General features: G+C 44.5%; 1 protein-coding gene across 3 annotated transcripts in view; it reads right to left on the bottom strand.

Annotated features, from left to right (window-relative positions):
* TRANK1 (tetratricopeptide repeat and ankyrin repeat containing 1) overlaps positions 1–18,328 on the bottom strand; it is an 83,277-nt gene that overhangs the window by 62,137 nt on the left and 2,812 nt on the right. For all 3 annotated transcript variants that reach the window (XM_032861260.1, XM_032861259.1, XM_032861258.1), the window contains exons 2-7: positions 16,496–16,622; positions 13,084–13,234; positions 10,307–10,425; positions 7,488–7,571; positions 7,108–7,246; positions 4,032–4,166 (exon numbers count right to left, since the gene is read on the bottom strand). In XM_032861260.1, the coding sequence (XP_032717151.1) occupies positions 4,032–4,166; positions 7,108–7,246; positions 7,488–7,571; positions 10,307–10,425; positions 13,084–13,234; positions 16,496–16,622 (755 nt within the window). The remainder of the gene's footprint in view (positions 1–4,031; positions 4,167–7,107; positions 7,247–7,487; positions 7,572–10,306; positions 10,426–13,083; positions 13,235–16,495; positions 16,623–18,328) is intronic.

Below are 18,328 nucleotides of genomic sequence, written 5' to 3'. Positions count from 1 at the left end.
ACAAAAGGAAATGGGGGTCCTTGGAGAAATGGTTGATTCCAGAGGGACACAGAAAATTCAAGATGAGCCTGAAGCAAGTTGTGATGTCTGAAAGTAAGGAAGTGCTAAAAAAAAAAAAAAAAAAAAAAAAAATGGGGCTTGTCAAAGGATCACAGGAGCCAGTCAGAAGAAAAGAGTGCCTAATGGCCAAAGATGGAGCAATTCCAGCAACCAGAGATTTTATCCCATAGGATACATATCTGTGAGTCCATACATACATACATACAGAGAAGGGATAGCTCTTCATTACAACCGAATTTCAAGTAATAAATGTAGAAGGAAAGGAGAAAATAAAAAATCAACATTAATCAAAGATCACGGTGATAGCTGATGCTGACAAGATCCACCAATAAATATAAAATTAGTGTGCAAAAAATTTGAAGAGAAGCAGGGTATTTAAATAGCCTCAAAGTATCTCCTCCAAGATAATTAACCACTAGAAAGGGAAGGATGGTAACTTTACAATAGAGAAATCCCACAGATCCCACCTCAACCAACTAATCAAGGTTAACGTCACAGGACATACTGGCATGATGAACTCCTCAATATAATGTGGAGAAGACCACAAACTCATTTTGGTTGTATTCTTAGCAAAAATGCTTAATTTTATTCCAGTCACGAGAAAGGCATCAAAGAAACTCAAATTGATGGGCCACCTACAAAAAACTGATACTCTTCAAAAGGGTCAAAGGTATGGAAAACTGAGGAACTGTCAAAGACTGGAGCGGACTTGGGAGCCCTGACAAGTAAATGCTGTGTGGGTCTCCTAACCGACAGAGAACATTAGTGAAAACAAGGGCGAAATTCACAAGACGTCTGTGTATTCATTGGTAGCATTTTGTCAATGTTAATTTCTGGATTTTTTAAGGGGAGACAGGTGAGGATATACAGAAACTCTTTGAACTATTTTTGCATCTTTTCTGTATGTCTAAAATTAGTTCAAATCGAAGATTAAAAAAAAAAAAAAGGTGATCTTCCCTGGTGAAAGAGAGGCAGAGGACGTGGGTAGTGAGAGAGAGGTGGAATTCAAAGGAGGGGAATCAGCCTATAAGGGTCTATAAGAAGGCTCGTCTGGCAGCAGCTGCGGTGGAGGAGAGCAACCCATGTTACACCTGCATGAAGAAAGGGCCGTCTCTTGACTTCCCAGGTTCATTCTCCCATGTTTCAGAAAGTTGGGAAGGTTTCCACATTTGTAAGAAACAGTATTAAGGTGTGCTGTCCGGTATGGCAGCCACGAGGCACAGAGGTGCTACTGAGCACTTGAGATGTGACTAGTCCACATGGAGATATGCTAGCAGAGTATAACACATGCTGGATTTCAAAGATTGAGCACAAAACCAAAACACAGAATGTAAAATGTCTCCATACTTTTTACGTTAATTACACAGGGCAATGATAATAATATGTTGGCTAGAGGGGTTAAATAAAATATACTGCTAAAATTAATTTCACCTATTTTGCTTTACTTTTTCATAGGACTACCAGAAAATTTTAAGTGTTGTATGTTGCTCTCATGATACTTGTACTGAAAAGCTCTTGTTTAAGTCCCAGGAAATGGATGCTTGCCAAGTTATTGATGCGTAGGTTTAGAATCCAAGGCTTTGCATGCATCTACTATACACCAAATACTGCTCAAACCACCTGAATTTCAGGAGACTTGGAATTGTGTTTCTTTGCAAACTGAAGAGTTTTGTCTGGAAATTGTTTTTCTTGGACATTTTTGGGCTGGGGATGTGTAAGGAGAGCACAGTGATTGGAGGCACAGATTTTAACCATAAATTACCAGGCCAATGATAGCTTTATCAATGATAGCTTTATCAATAGCTAAATGATAGCTACTATCATTTAGCACTGAGGTGTGCTGGAACCGGCTCACACCAGTCCATGAGGGCCAACTGTTAAATATCCAGAAATGTTACAAGATGGTTGGTAAACACTGTCATTATTAACAACTAACTTATTCAAACTTACAAGAAACAAATCACGTTAAAAACAAAACTCATTACTTCTTAATTATTTTATTATGCTTTGCTATTGTCTATGATGAAGTTTCTTTACATCTACTTTAACATGGATCTGTGTGGTAAAAATACAATATAATGCTATGCTACTGCACCTGTCCCAGCCCCATGTTCAATGACATCACATTAATAGCTTGAAATCAACCATGGTGGGAGTATTTACACGAAGGAAACTGGGAAACCTCACACTTTGGGGCTTTTTGAAGACCCAATTGTCAAACATTTGCCAGGATACCACAGTCTCTCAGAGGGTACTAAAATTCAAGGGATACCAGAAAGACAGACAGTAACAAGTGTTGACAAGGATTTAGGAAAATTAGAACCTTTGTGTTTTGCCAGTGGGAGTATAAAATGGTGCAGCCACTTTGGAAAACAGTCTGGCTGTTTCTCAAGAGTTTAAATATAGAATTACCATGAGATCCAGCAATACCACTCCTAAGTATCTACCTGAGAAAAATGAAAATATATTCATATATGCAAAAGTTCACAGCAGTGCTATTCTTAATAGCTAAACAAATGTCCACCCACTGATGAATGGATAAATAAAATGTGGTTTATCTATACACTGGGATATTATTTGGTAGTAATAAGGAAGGAAGTACTGACACACACTACAATGAGGTTGAAACTTGAAAGCATGCTCAGTGAAAGAAGCCAGTCACAAGACTGTATGATTCCATTTATATGCAATGTCCAGAAAAGGCAAGTCCATGGACACAGAGGACAGATTAGTGGTTGCTTAGGGCTGGAGAGAGGGGGGAAATGGGGAGTGACTGCTAGTGGAGACGAGGTTTCTTTTGAAGATGATGAAAATGTTTTAAAAATTGATTGTGGTGATGGTTGCATAACTCTACAAATGTACTAAAAACATGCAATTGGATGCTTTAAATGGGTGAATTATATGGCATACGAATTATATTTCAATAAATCTCAAAGCAGTATCTGTAGCTCACCCTTTCTCTGTTTGCCCAAATGTGGATTCTGGGACCCAGTACAGTAGGGAATGACATTAGAGAAACACACCTCACTGCACTCCTCTGGACATGCTGAGGACACAAAACTCTAAGTTCCCAGGACCAGCAGGCCAGGGGACCCCAACCAGACACCTCTGGGCTCTGTCTAGTCCACAAGCATGTTTGATTTTGGCAGATATTTTATAATCATGAGTTGTCTTCTTTTTTTAAAAAATCCATCTTTCGAACGTCTTCTGCCATCAGAAGATGGTGGCAAGGCCTAGTTCCCATGATGGGCAGGAGGCTGTGGCCATACTGAGCCAAACTCCCCAGCCCTCCTTTTTATCTCCCTTCCCCCGGGGCTGGGAGTCCGCTACCATTCATCATCACCACAGCTACCCTAACATTTTTATACAACAAAATGTGCTATCTCCACGGGTTTCGAGAAAGGTGAGAAGCATCAGAGAGCCTGGTGGGTGGGAGGACACACAGCCTTCCTGTTTCATAGGCTAGCAAGGTATGTCTGGGTCAAAAGAACCAGCTTGTCCTCATACGCGCCAGCTTCACTCTTCCTCGTGGCCTCCCTGGCCCTGATAAGTACGCAAGATGAAATCCTTGTATTAGATTCTATCGTGACCAAGAAACAGGACCACGTCTGTGGTCTCGTTCAGTGTCTCTCTGGTAACTAGCACAGATCTGGCCTAAACTAAAGCACTTAGTAGCTGCATGATGAGGAAGGGAACAAGTGCAGCCAGAAGCCCCTGTCCTTGAGACATCCAATCCCATGGAAGCCACTGAAGTGGAAAGAGCATGTGGAACCCCACCATCCTTCCTTCTCTTGTCCCCAATCCTTCCTGCAAACAGCCTGCCCTCCCTGTGATGCTTCGTTCGAGGTAAGGTTTAGCCCTGAGTCTGTCCCAGGATGGATGGGTAATACCTGTGCTCGATTGCGTGGGCTCTCTAATGCCTGAGGTCATCCAGCCCACAACACACCCTCCAGCTTGGGGCTGCTCCTTACGTTTGATGAGGTATCCAGGGTAGGGGGCCGCGGCAACGACGTGGAGGACTGTGCAGCCATCCTCGTCCTTCTGGTTGATGCGGCCTTTCCACTCGGGCTTGTGGTCCATTAACCACCTGAAAAGATGGTTTTCCTCTGCAGGGAATTAAAATGAGTGACTGATGTTATTTTCTGCAGACAGAAAATCAGTAAAGCACATTGATGTGTAGTACCCTGAGGGAACCAAACGGAGAATCCCACACACATTTGGCACTCACCACAAATAGGTTCTGGAGACACAGAGTTTGTAAACTAAAAGGATGGGTTATAGAAAGTTATTCATAATTAACTTTAGTCAGGTTCCCTAGGAGCAGAGCCTGAGGCAGGGATTCTTGTACATGTGAACTGTTGACAGGGAGCTCAGGAAAAAGAGAGTGAGGGAAGCAGGACAGGGCAGAGGAAGGAGGCAAGCAGAGATGTGGTCTCATCTGAGTCGGCCTCAGCCTGATCCCACAGGGAGCTCTGGAGTATGAACCACCCACAGTGTTGACACACCATGAGGCAGGGCCTTTTGTATTGCATGGTAGTCAGTCAAGAGCTACAAACACCTCTAAGGAGGGGGGTGAGGTTGAGGGAGAACCTCTGTAAGGAAGTGGTTCTTATTGGCAAAAAGCAGTGCTCTGGGGAAGGAGGTAGCTATGAAGCAGCAGGTGGGGAGTGGTTACTGGTGGTAAAGAGGCTCCAGGCCGGGCACCAACGGCACCCATGTCAGGAATCAGGTCAATATCCGAAAAGATTACCCTGCTCATTACTCTCGATAGGACATATATTTAAAAATTATTTTCTCAGGGGCGCCTGGGTGGCTCAGTAGGTTAAGCCTCTGCCTTCAGCTCAGGTCATGATCCCAGGGTCCTGGGATCGAGCCCCGCATCGGGCTCTCTGCTCAGCAGGGAGCCTGCCTCCCCCTCTCTCTCTGCCTGCCTCTCTGCCTACTTGTGATCTCTGTCTGTCAGATAAATAAATAAAATCTTTAAAAAAAATTTTTGTTAAATAAAAAAAATAAAAAATAAATAAATAAATTATTTTCCCAGGCTCCTTCCTTGTCGGTCCTGGGCTCAAGGAAAGTGTCATGTTTCTGCCAACTCTGTGGATGCCATTTGTCACTATGTCAGAATTTTCCTCTGAGAAAAAAATCAGGGATAAAGTTAAACACCTGATCCCACTGATTCCTGCCTGTACCCCCGGAGCTAAGGTAAAGAGCAGACACAGTAGGGAATCATGACTTTCACAACTAGAGACACACTGCTCTGGGTTCATGATTCCTACTTGAAAACTGGGAGCATTGGCTCGGATTCCTTTTAATCAGACTTTACTTTTAAATCTTTGATCCACCAATCCCTGTGTGAGAATAAAATGTCTTATTGACTCCCCAGTAGGAAATGGATAACAGCAGGACAAATGTGGTTAAAGTGAAGCCTCGGCCCAGGATTGAAGCCCCTGGCCACGCCCCTCACTCCTTCATTCCTGAGAAGGCAATCCAGCCCAATGGTTAAGAGGAAGACAGTCTAGGGGTGCCTGGGTGGCTCAGTGGGTTAAGCCTCTGCCTTCAACTCAGGCCATTGATCTCAGGGTCCTGGGATCAAGCCCCGCATCGGGCTCTCCGCTCAGCAGGGAGCCTGCTTCCCCCTCTCTCTCTGCCTGCCTCTCTACCTACTTGTGATCTCTCTCTGTCAAAGAAATAAATAAAATATTTAAAAAAAAAAAAAGAGGAAGACTGTCTAGAAAATTCTCTTGGCCCCTTCTGGCTCTAAAACAGTATGGGTACATGTCCAACACTTATGCCATACATGCTTGGAAAAGAAAAACAAGCTTTTTTTACCTAACATGCATATGTGTTAATGAAAAAATTTTAATATTTTAAAATTTAAATCTTATTGCCAGGTGGTGAACCCTTAAAAAAGAAAAAAGAATTTTATGAACATCAGCATCCTTTAGAAGAACCACAAGCAGTATGTCTTGGCAAGAACCAGGGGTTCCCTTGGTATCAGCACCAGCACCAGCACCAGCACCACACCAGTTAGCCTTCTGGTTAGAGAGAAAATGAACTTGAACAAGCGGGAAGGAGCACCTGTGCCTTCATTAGCAGGAAGAAACTCCACAGCCTCAGGGAGCTCTGCCCAGCCAAGGCTGTCTGTCCCAAGTCCCCTGCTTGGGTCTCAGGGCTCGTCTCCTGCCAGCATCTGTCTAGGAATACAGAATTCTTTCAACTTGGGCCCTGTAGCTTACCAGGTCCCAGACAAAATAAAAACAATGTTGTTGAAGGACATCTTGGCTCTTTCCACAGTTTGGTTATTGTGGCCATTGCTGCTATGAACATTGCTGCTATGTACATATGGCCCTTCTTTTCACCACATCTGTATCTTTAGGGTAAATACCCAGTAGTGCAATAAACCCTTCAATGGATGAAGGGATAAAGAAGATGTGGTCTGTATACACAATGGAGTATTATGCCTCCATCAGAAAGGATGAATACCCAACTTTTGTATCAACATGGACGGGACTGGAAGAGATTATGCTGAGTGAAATAAGTCAAGCGGAGTCTATGATCATACCGTTTCACTTACTTGTGGAGTATAAGGAATAACACAGAGGACATGGGGAGATGGAGAGAAGTGAGTTGGGGGAAATCGGAAGGGGAGACGAACCATGAGAGACTATGAACTCTGAGAAACAAACTGAGAGTTTCAGAGGGGAAGGGGCCAAGGAGATAGGTGAGCCTGGTGGTGGGTATTAAGGAGGGCACAGATTGTATGGAGCACTGGGTGTGGTGCATAAACAATGAATCTTGGAACACTGCATCAAAAACTAATGGTACATTTTATGGTGACTAACATAACTACAGTAAAAATTTTAAAAAGATAATGCTGCTTCCCTGCTGTCTTCATGCATTTGAATAATCAGACTATTTGCGTATTCAAATCATATGAATATTCCACCTTCCGGTGGCTGAATTCTGGTTTCTCATGAGCTCAGCAGAGCAAAGGAGCTCAGGGCTGGGAGGGCGGCATGGGCAGTGCATTACTGGGAGAATACTCACTTGCTTGGATACAGAGTCTCATGAGGGCGTGAAGAGGGTATGGTCCTATCGTCTCAATACTTGCACCAATGCAGATAAGCCACTGTACTAACTTGGGCACCTGTTCCATCTTCTCATAAAGTCCCATGAAGACGTATTTCTAGAGGAGAAAAACACACAGGAAGAATCCTGGAAGTCACTCCGTCAATATGAGACGTCAAACTCCTTCATTCATAAAGTTCAGGGTCAGTAAAACCTGGGTAGCCGAGACCCAAGCCTGAGATGATTATAAATAATAAATTTGTGGTGAGACAGCTGAGGTCCCCTTAGACAAGGTGAGGTCCCAAATACGAGCCTGAGTGGCCGGACTTGAAGCCGTACAATTTCAGAAGCCACCGTACCTCAAAGAGACTCTTCAGTGATAAATCTGGGACCTGGATATTTCTTGGTAGCCGGTCTTTTCTCGCCGACAAAAGTAAGAATGACTGATGAGAAGGGAGAAAAAAGAAAAAGCTGGAATAATCATGTTCTCCACATAGGTTATTAGAGCAAAAGTTATCTTTGGGGTTAAAATAAACAATCCAAAAAAACAAAACAAAATCCCCTCCCGCCCCACCTCTCTTTTTAAGCTGCCTGCCAAGCTTTACAGCCTGATCTATGCTCGAAGTCCCTCTGCCCAGCCAATGCCCTCTTCCCTCTGAGAACTCAGCTCTCTCCACATTTCCTCACAGCCTGCTGAGGATGGCACGTTGTGCAGCATTGCTCAGAGTACAGTGGGTTTAAAAAAGAAAATAGTGATTCCCTGCAAAGTTCTTAAAGCTTACTTAGCAAGCAGAAGAATCCAATCCTTTACATGTAGCTCATTCCAGCTGATTCTTCAGCACTTTGGTGTCTCATAAGCACCAAGGGTTTGGGGTCCATTAGACTCCTATGCGCTCGTGAGAGCCAATTGCAATTCAAAATTCCCAATGCTAGGACCTGTAGCTCTATTAGTGACTTCAAATTGGTCATGGAGACAGTATTGACACTACAGAAATTGACAAACTTTTTTTTTTTTCTCTCAGAAAGCCAGTTGTTAAACCACGGACGCTATCTAACATCACTGAAGAAACTGACTCCCGCAAAGGCTAAGTGATTTTTCCAAGTCACACAGACAGCCTGTCCTACTGAGATCATCCAGGTGCGCCAACAGGTCTCAGGGCTCCAGACTCTGGTATGACCACGATGGGAGACCCAGACTCAGCCTCAGCCTCTGCCATGTATGTGCCTGCTAGTGGACGTGGGACCACAGGAACCGAGCCTTTGGCCACATCTGGATTCCAGGTTTTCAGCATGATGATCACTCTTTACTGCTCACCCTGAGTAGACCACAGTATCAAAAGGACGTGCTCTTGGGGCTCCTGGGTGGCTCAGTCATTAAGAGTCTGCCTTCGGCTCGGGTCATGATCCAGGGTCTTGGGTACAAGGCCCCCATCAGGCTCCCTGCTCAGCAGGAAGCCTGCTTCTCCCTCTCCTGCTCCCCCTGCTTGTGTTCCCTTTCTCACTCTCTCTCTCTGTCAAATAAATAAAATGTTTTCAAAAAAATTACATGCTCAGGGTTCTGACAATCCTGATTGCTGACCTGTTTTATTGTTGTTGTTGTTGTGTTGTTGTTGTTGTTGTTATAAGATGTCTCTATTTCCAGTATGTGAAAAAATGATCGGGGCCACACAGCTGGAATACTGGGCCAAGTGGACCTGCCACTGGGCTGTATTCTTGGGTCTCTCCTTGCCTGCCTGCCTTCTCTAGACCTTTTAATATAGGAGTGAGCTTCAGGGAACTCATTGTTGGACTTTAGGGGATTTCCCACGAACCTCCCGAAACTCTACCCATAACTATGTGTGCATGCGAAGAGAACCCCATCGATTTCATTAGATTTGCAATGGAATCCACGAGCTTTTTAAAAGGTGAAGACTTCTATATTCTAAAGTCCTTTGCCCTGCCTGGCTCTAGAGGCCTTTTGGGTTGCCCTTGCTTTTGGTGACTTTTCAGGACTGCCCAGCTTCAGAAAGCCCAGCAGGCCTTTCCTGACTGAACTGCTTCGCTTGGCCAGCCCTTTCCATGCGCTCTGAGAGCCCAGCATCACAACAGCTACTATTCAGTGGGCATGGAGCACACGCCAGCTATCGTAACATTCCGTTAGCTCAGTGCCTGGCTCAGGGTAAGCCCTTGATAAACATTAGCTAATATTATTATTAGGTGTTCTTGGTCCATTAGTTCTCATCCTCACCAAAACCCTGAGGGAGTAAGTTTATATCTTGCAAGTTACAGATGAGGAAATGAGGCTCAGAGGGGAAGTAATTAGCCCAAAATAGAAAGTGGAAGATTATGATTTGAGGAGGCATCTGTGTGATACTGAAGCCCAGGATTTCAGTCCACTCTGCTCCTCCAGTCCCTGGATTCCCAGCCCTGGTTTGGCTCCTGTGGCCTCACTGTTATCTATGGGCAGCAGTCCCTTAAAGGTACATAGAAGCAAGGCACCTGGGTGGCTCAGTCAGTTAAGCGCCTCTCTACGACTCAGGTCATGATCCCAGGGTCCTGGGACTGAACCCTACATGGGGCTCTCTGCTCAGCTGGGAGCCTGCTTCTCCCTCTCCTTCTGCTCCTCCTCGCCCCCACCCCACCCCACCCCCTACTCAGACACGCTCCTGCGTGCTCACTCTCTCTCTCTCTCTCTCTCATGCTCTCATGCATGAACATGCTCTCTCTCAAATAAATAAATAAATCTTTAAAAAAAATTTTTAATTGAAAAAAAAGCCACACAGAAGTGCTCAGAGCAACACAGGCAGGTCTTCTGGGCCAACACTAGCAAATGCGGTATAAAAAAGATGATGCAGATAAAAGGAAATTGTTCATTTTCCTTATTCCACATTATCATTAGCACCTGAACTTGACACTTCTGTGATGACAGTGAAGTCACAGAACATGGTGTGAGGGCAATAAACATTAGGTGTTCTGAATATGTTTCCTATTAAAAAAAAAAAAAAAAAAAAAAAAACAGAAACTGGCTAATTAATATCTCTCAGTGACTTTCCATCTTTAACGATGGTGCAGTTAAAAGTTATTTTGGCATCAAAATAAATGGATAATAAATTACAATCCCCTCCCCAATGCAGGCAGAAAGAATCCATTTAACTAAGAATGTACTTTTCCCACAAGACAGCCATCTTCTTTTACTTACATGCCATAATCCTTTCTTTGCCAACTTTTCTATTACAGATTGCCACACTTGTGTTGAGAATCCAGTAGTAAATATATGATCAAAACAGGGCAAGAAACTTTGCAAAACAATGGGGTCACCTGAAAGAAAATTCCATAGTTTAGGAATTTTAACCCTGGCAGAGTCTAGAACATTTGGGAAAAGGTCCTCCAATTAAGACCACAGATAGACAAACAGAAAATTAAAAATATCAGAAAGAGAGGCATTTTCAAAGTTAAAGTCCTCTATAATGGAACAAAGTGGCAATCCCTTTAGGTTCATCTATAAACTCAATGCCCCAAGAGTCAGGCAGTGTGATGTGAGCTAACTAACAGTCACTTAGCTCTTCCATATATCAAGCCCAGTGATATGTGTTAATATTTAATCCCTCAAACAACCAACAAGGCATTGGCCTATGATCTCTGATTATAGGTGAGGAAATAGAAACTCCAAAGAAGTTAAAAAAATAAAAAAATGAAACACCTCATGTCCTTTAGGAAAGATGTGATAAATATTATTTTCACCCAACCGATGAGAAATGATGACAAATGAGGTCAGGCTTCATGGCATATCACACAGCTAGTTAATGACAAAAACAAAGACGGGGACCCAGATCTATCAACTCTCTTAGTCAATACACATTCTTCTAACCTAGTGGCCCATTGCATCTCACGATCCCCTAAAACACATCTCTCAAACTCATGAATGAGGTCATCCAAGGAGCAAGGGCAGGTGCCAGAAAAACACAGCACCTCCTCTAGGATCATCAACAAAAATAAGTAAATAACAAAACAAATAGATGTTACACAAAAGGATACAGAATATCCATAAATATATTTTTCAAACTTTAGAAATTGGGCATACATTTACATTCCAAATAGTAATATTTTGGTATAAAAGTATGGGATGCATTACACTTAGAAGTCCTATGAAGTACCCCTTCTCAAGATGGTGGCAGAGTGGAAACTATCCAGATTTCTTAAGGGAGCAGTCACCCAGAAATAAGCAGTGACTTCACAAAGATGCAGAGAAAACATGAGGGATGGTAGGGAACAGGCCTATCCATCAGACTCAGAGGAAAGGGAAGCAGGCTTGGTCACTGCCAGCAAAAAGCTGACTGGAAAGTTGGGACCCATCAGCATTTGTCCGGGATCTTCTACTTCTCTGACCAAGGGACTCAGCTGTGCCCGCCCTCCAACCCCTTCCCACTGCCTGCCTGATACGGCTCTCACCACCCCCCACCCCATCTCCCAAACTTGCCCAAATTTGTAGAATGCTGGCCACAGACCACAATAGTTGCTTTCCCACAATCACAGTGGGAACAGTTGAATCTGTAACAGCTGAATCAATTTCCCCACCTCTGAAAGCCAAGGCCATTTTTCCTGCAATTCTAACATGTACTGTTTTTCACATTCTAATATCTCTAGAACTGGGACATGTGTGACAATTGATTTTGTCTCTCAGTGGGCATTGGTACAATTTTAAACACAATCGAACACCATATTTGAAAACAATGGCCTACATTGGCAGGACTTTAGACCAGAAAAGATAAGCAGGAGAGAGCTCCTTTGTCACTGGCAAGGAGTATATTACACTGTGTTCTATGGTTTTCTGTTTTTGCCTAACCCAACCCGCTGACAAAGCCAGCTCACCCACCAGGTCATTAGAGTAATAACTCAAGGCAGCGGCACAAAAGGCCCCCAGTGCAGCTGTCCTACACTGAGTGCCCAGGTCCTCCATGGCCGTGAGCATGGCAGGTGAGACCCTGAGCACCACATCCACTTCCACAGGACCCTCTGTTAGCAGTTGGTTGGACAGTGAGGTATTCCGGGCCAGCGTCCCTAACAAGACAACACGAAGTCAGGACAGCACTGACATCCTGTTCTGCAGCTTAGACAGGACACAGTGACATTCTTGCTTTGCAGCCTTTGCAGAAATGACTTCTGCAAAACGTTCTAAAAGAAGACAATTATCCGCAATGCACTTGTCACTATCACGGGTAAGGAGCGGTTAAAACATAAGCCCTTAGATGTCAGCAAAAAAAGACCATCTGTGCTTGATATTAACTTAATAGGTAGATACATGACCAAAGTCCTGATCGGCACAACTCAGCACACCCTGATTGCTTAAGATTTGTGGGACTATCTTTTTGTGGAAAAAAAAAGAGCTCATAAAAACTCCTAAACTTAGAAACTCCAGAGCAACCCACTCGGGCCCCTCCCCCCAAGGAGCTTTGTACAATCGCTCAGTGAACTCTGCTCTGCTGCCCATCACTCTTCGTCTGGTCTCCATTCTTCCAAGCGTTGTGACCAAGAACCGCAGCACTAAAGGCAGAGAATTCCTGAAAATAACTCCATCAGCTCTTCCACGGTATTTTTATAGCAAAGAGGAATATTTCTCGGTGTATTGGAGAAACACATGCAAATATCACAGAAAAGAGCACAAATCACATGAAATCAGTAGCGTAGAGAGGGAAAGATCTGTAAGTAGCAATATGGAAAACTGAGGTCTGATCAGCAGCGCTTTAAGTGGTTTCTGCAAAAGGATTTTACTGCTTTTACAAGGACATGAGCCACGAAAGCTTCCAAAATGTTTTCTAATGTGAAAATCAGTTCCATTCAAATGACATAAATCAGCTACAAAGAAACACCCTAGAATTATCTCCTCAGGAGCCATCCGAATAAAATAACAAAGACTTTAAAAAAAAAAAAAAAAAAAGGAAAGAAAGAACAAACAAACTCTTCCCCGTTCCGACTTACTGCCCATGGTGGTGAAGACTCCCACAAGGAAATCAGCAACCTGAATCTGGTCTGGGGTGCCTTGCAGAAGTCGCAGACCCTCGAAAAACATGCGAGCTGCTTCGTAAGGTTGGAGCAAACGCAGCAAGGCGTAACCAGCTCGGTAGTATCCCTGGGATAGAAGAAAAGCAAAATCATAACTTGCCCATCTCTTCCAACCAGCTGCCAAACGGAAAGGCAAGATTGATGACCTGGGGAGATGGACTGTAGAGGTTTCACTTCTATGTAAACACAGATTTCTAACAAGCACTAGACACAGCATTCCCACGTTACGTTGCGTGCCACATTTTTCCTGTCATTTTTTAACTGCCAAGAAAATAATGACTTTCAAATCCATGACTTATACAGCATCTAATACATGACACAGAGCGAAGGAAGCAGGCCTGGTTCCAATTACATGTGTGGCTTATGTATTCATACCTCAAATTGCAGCCCGGGCAAGAAGAGAATGAAAAAAATCCTGTGATGATAGTGTTCCAGAAAAGAATGAGATTGTCATGTAAACACAGAAGTTGTTCCCTGCTCCTTTCAATCAAAGTAAACACAATTTCCACTGGGTATGTAGCCAGGGGGGGAAAAAAATGAAAATGCTAATGACAAGCATTGAGATGTGTTGAGCTCCACATTGTAGGCAATGTACACCAAAGGCAAACATTTTTTTCTCTCTGGAGAGGAAAATTACAATGAGTTAACAGAGGAAAACAGTTTAGTTTTGCCTCATACAACTGAGTACTTCGAGTAGGAACAAAGTGATACTGCCTTTCCCCTCTTAGATTTTCTAAAGGAATCCACACCAGGACCTACCAAGACAAATTCTAAGATAACGAAAGGTGTTCACCAACCAGCTTCATTAAAAGAAAGCAAGCACTTAAAAACCTCACTTGACACCAAATCTCTGATTATTTATCGATTTGCTTTCACCTTCATTTGAAAGTCTAAAACCTTAGATAACAACCAGAAACAAGGGGTGGGAGAAGGTGGGGCTTTTTTCCCCCAACTGGTAAGCTGGATACAGAATTCCCCACTTCCTTACCCTCCTCAGATTTAAGTTTCTTTCATCTTTTGTTTTGGTGGGGGGATGAAGGGGATCAGAATATGCCATCCCAAAATATGACGCTTTGGCATAGGGTTATCTTGAGCCCAGGGCATTTGAGATTCAACAGATGTAAAAAGAAGCCTTCCTGGAGCTTCCCTTATCTGACTAAAAGCAGAAGGTCTAAGAAACAAGGATTGCCATAAATCCCCTCTCCCAGGAAATTTTTATGGCCATGAAGAAGATGGAAATTGGCACTGAGCGGGACCAGCACAGCTAAGTGCTAAGATAGCCCTGATCTCCCTCCCATTAGGTTCCCCCATGTGGTGTGTTCCCACAGTCCACAGCCCCAGAAGTCTAAACCCCTTTCCTTTGTCCGACCCAACTCCACAGTTTTTTTGCTCTTTAGTAAAAGAGCTCTAGGAGCACAGCTCTGTCAGTTTTAAGCCCCTGACTCTTGATTTCAGCTCAGCTCATTAACTCAGGGTCATGGGATCGAGCCTCTAGTAGGGCTTCGCGGTCAGTGCCAAGTCTGCTTGTCCCTCTCTCTCTGCTCCTCCCCTCCCCCTGTCCCTCTCTGTCTCTCTTTACCCCTAAAATAAATAAATAAAATCTTTTTTTTTTTAAATGTATATGAGCTCTCAGGCCTACCTGCTTCTCTTGGGGTATTTCCTAGAAAGACCCCTGTGTCATGTAAAAATTAACAGGAAATAAAATTTATATGTTTTTCTCTTGTTAATTTATCTCTTGTCAGTCATATTTGCAGGGTCCCAGCCACCGAATCAAAAGAAGATAGACAGAAATCACTCTTCCTCCCCTACAGAGGACATCTTGGGGAAGACAGGAGGTGGGAAAGAATGGGAAAAGAAGGAGACACGCAGGAGTAAGAATGGGGGGGTGGGTCCTGGTCACTGTGCTGCTGCGGACTGCTGCAGGTCTGGCCCCTCAAGGAAGTCTGTCCACCGCTTGAGGGATGTGCGCATGCCCCAACTCTTCTCCCCAACCAGTTGGGGGATGGGGAAAATCCTAAAACGCCTCTGGGGAGATTTCCTCAGGAATGCTTTCCCATTTTCAAAATTACTCAATAATTCCTAAAGTATCCACCCTCCAATAGAAGACGCTCAAGGTAAAATAGACAAATCCCTCCCTCGAGGATGTAGAATCCAGAATCTGTAGGTCAAAGCCCCACACCACTTCCCACTGTTCTGCTTCTAGCAACAGTTCACAAAATGCAGACCCCTGAGAAAATAATGCAAACTCCTATTTACTGAGTGCCAACAACTTGAACCAAGGTCTCCTAATCCTTGAAGCAACTCTAGGATTCAGGTAGCATATCCCTCAACAGTTGGGAAAAAGAAGCCTCAAAGAGGGAAAAGGAGCTCCTCCCAGCTGCAGAAACCAGTCCCAGCAGAGCACTAGGGGAAAGGGCTGTGCTCTTCCCACCTTGGGGCCTGACTATAAATGTTCTATATCACTAATGTGATATTTAGTTGTATGGGCCTCCAGCGGCTTCTGAATGACAACTCTGTTATGGTCTCTGATTCTGCTTTCCGTCCTCTCCCCAACTGGAAAGTGAGTGTTACTTAAGAACTGGGATGGTGTCATCCTGTCCTTTTGTTTGCCTCAAGGTGCAAAGAACGTGGAGGTACCTTGCAGAGTGGGCAGGGCCAGCATTCCAGCTGAGAACAAACTATCAAATAGTCATTCATTGACCTTTGCTAACTAACACCACAGAGGGGCTGACTGGCCTCCCAAACCTCCTCGATCTCTCCAACGGGGCTGATTTCCACATGAAGTTCTTCCTGAAGAATCCAGAAAGCTGTGTCCCCCCAGCAACAAAGCATTGCTAAATCGAAACTTGCAAACATCGAAGAGCACTTCAGCCTCCCAGCCATGATGTAACTACATCAGAATACCACAAGCTTCCCCGACAAGGGCATTTCCACACGTGGCCACCAGCATTGCTAGTCTTCTCCAGATGGGCTTCCCATGCCCTATGGGCATCTGTCTACAGTGCAAAGAGTTGAATGCAAAGCTCTTCTCACGTTTCCTTTTTATTATTTTATTGTTTTTTAAAGATTTTTTTATATTTGTTTGACAGAGACACAGTGAGAGAGGGAACACAGGCAGGGGGAGTGGGAGAGGGAGAAGCAGGCTTCCTGCTGAGCAGGGACCCTGAAGCAGGGCTCCATCCCAGGACCCTGGGACCAGGACCTGAGCCAAAGGCAGACACTTAACAACAGAGCCACCCAGGTGCCCCTCATGTTCACATTTGAAAAAGAAGGGAGGAGAGAAGGTGGGTGAGAGGAAGATAGGCAGGGCTCCCAGCTGTCACCATACCTTCACATAGGTTGGATCCCACTGGAGACATTCCTTGGCTGCCACAAAGGCCTCATTCCATTTCCCAAGGCTATAAAATGCATTGGATTTGTTGCAAAGCAGCACAGCCAGCTCCCTGGGGGGAACCCTGTCAGAAAGAACAGACGGGTGGTCAGTAAAGCTACCTTTCTGCAAAGACAGAAAACCACCCTTGAAGGCCACAATGCTGGGCCTGGCTGTCACCATCGCCAGTTAATGTCCCAATTTACACTTACTACGCCTGGTCCCCCAGCCCCCTCGAAAACCCAGGGCATTTGCAAAGTGTAAGTCTATCCTTCCTCCCTCCCACATCCTCTGCTCCTTTTCAGGACAAATGTTTTCTCAACACCTCGGTTCTACCTCTGCCTGATCTCCACAGATTTTTTCATTGTTTTAGAGACCACTTTGGTGAAGAAATCATGAAAATAGGAACCATCCTAAGAATGGAGAGGATGGGAGTTCCCACAGAGCATCAGCAGAGTCCAGACATTGACTGGGGCAGTGTGGGGTGAGCTCCTCCACATGCATGTCCATGCTGGATAGATGCAGAGCTTCTCACGGGAAAGGCCTTTCAGAACATGGGACCGCACCGTCCACACGGACCTACCATGACAGGTGCAGGATGAGCAACCATTGTAGTGAAGGGCCAGAGTGCAAAAGGGGATCTTACACCCTGGGGCTAATCCGTACTGTCCAATATGGTAGCCACTGACCATGTGTAGCTATTCATGTTTAATTTAATTTAATTTAAATGGAATTTAAAATTCAGTCCTTTAGCTGTATTAGCCACATTCCAAGTACTTGATAGCCACATTCTATATTACAGAACATCTTCATCATCAGAGAAGGTCCTATCAGATGGGGCTAGCCAAGTATTTGAAGGTCATAAATCAAGTTCCCAAAGTGTTCCATAAAATATGTTCTATCTTCCTACTCTACAATAACTGGTTCAAATTTAGAACTGTAGGAATTGTGTCAAGGCAGAGTGAGCCATGACAGCACCCCTGCCCACTCCTACCTCAGCATTCATCCCGTGCCGTAGGAGGCATGATTCCAAGTCGAGTCCGCACCCCTGAACTTGGTCAGCCCTCAGAAGAATGGGCTGCAGGTAGGAGGTCTGTGAAGGCCCTGGGAGCAGAGTCCATGGGCAGGAACTCCAGGGTTCTGGTACCCACGGAGTGGACCAAAGGGGTGGGAAAGACTCTGGGTGGGTAAAGCCCGTGGCCCCACAGACTCCTGCCTAGGTGGTGGGCGCAGATGGAGGGGAGCCACAGGACGGCCCTCTAAAGATTATCATGGCAGGTCCTTCTTGCCTGGGTCTAGGCATAATATGATCACGTTGGTGCCAAACCACAACAAAATTTGAAGACAAATGCAAAGAGTACCATGCTGTGTTAAAGCCCAGGTGTCATTGAATTCAAGCCACGTGTGTGGGAAAAAAACAGGTTTACACTTCTTTTTTATTGACTATTTTAATTGCAAAAGCACTACAAATCACTATAGAAAAGTTAGGTGATGCGGATAAGCATAAATAAAAAGCAAACTAAAAATCAGCTCTACTACTGCCTCACCTTCAGTGTCTTGCGTTTCCAGTTTCTATCAATAGCCATTTTTCCCTCCAGGTGAAGGGACGAGGGCCCATAAGCACAGGAAGGAGCAGTGGGGCAGTCAGGTCTGACTGGCAAGGAAACTATCCCTGCAGGTGTCCAGCCCACAGACCCTGAGGCCCCGACTGCTGTCCCCAGCTGCAGTGAGCACCGTCTGCCACTAGGGGCTCCCAGTGCCCTGTTCTCCAGATTTGCCCTCAGCTTAATG

This window comes from Lontra canadensis, unplaced genomic scaffold, assembly GCF_010015895.1.
Source record: "Lontra canadensis isolate GAN:19392208 unplaced genomic scaffold, GSC_riverotter_1.0 scaffold20, whole genome shotgun sequence".
NCBI classification, from domain to species: Eukaryota; Metazoa; Chordata; class Mammalia; order Carnivora; family Mustelidae; genus Lontra; species Lontra canadensis.
This window is presented reverse-complemented; position numbering and strand designations above follow the sequence as displayed.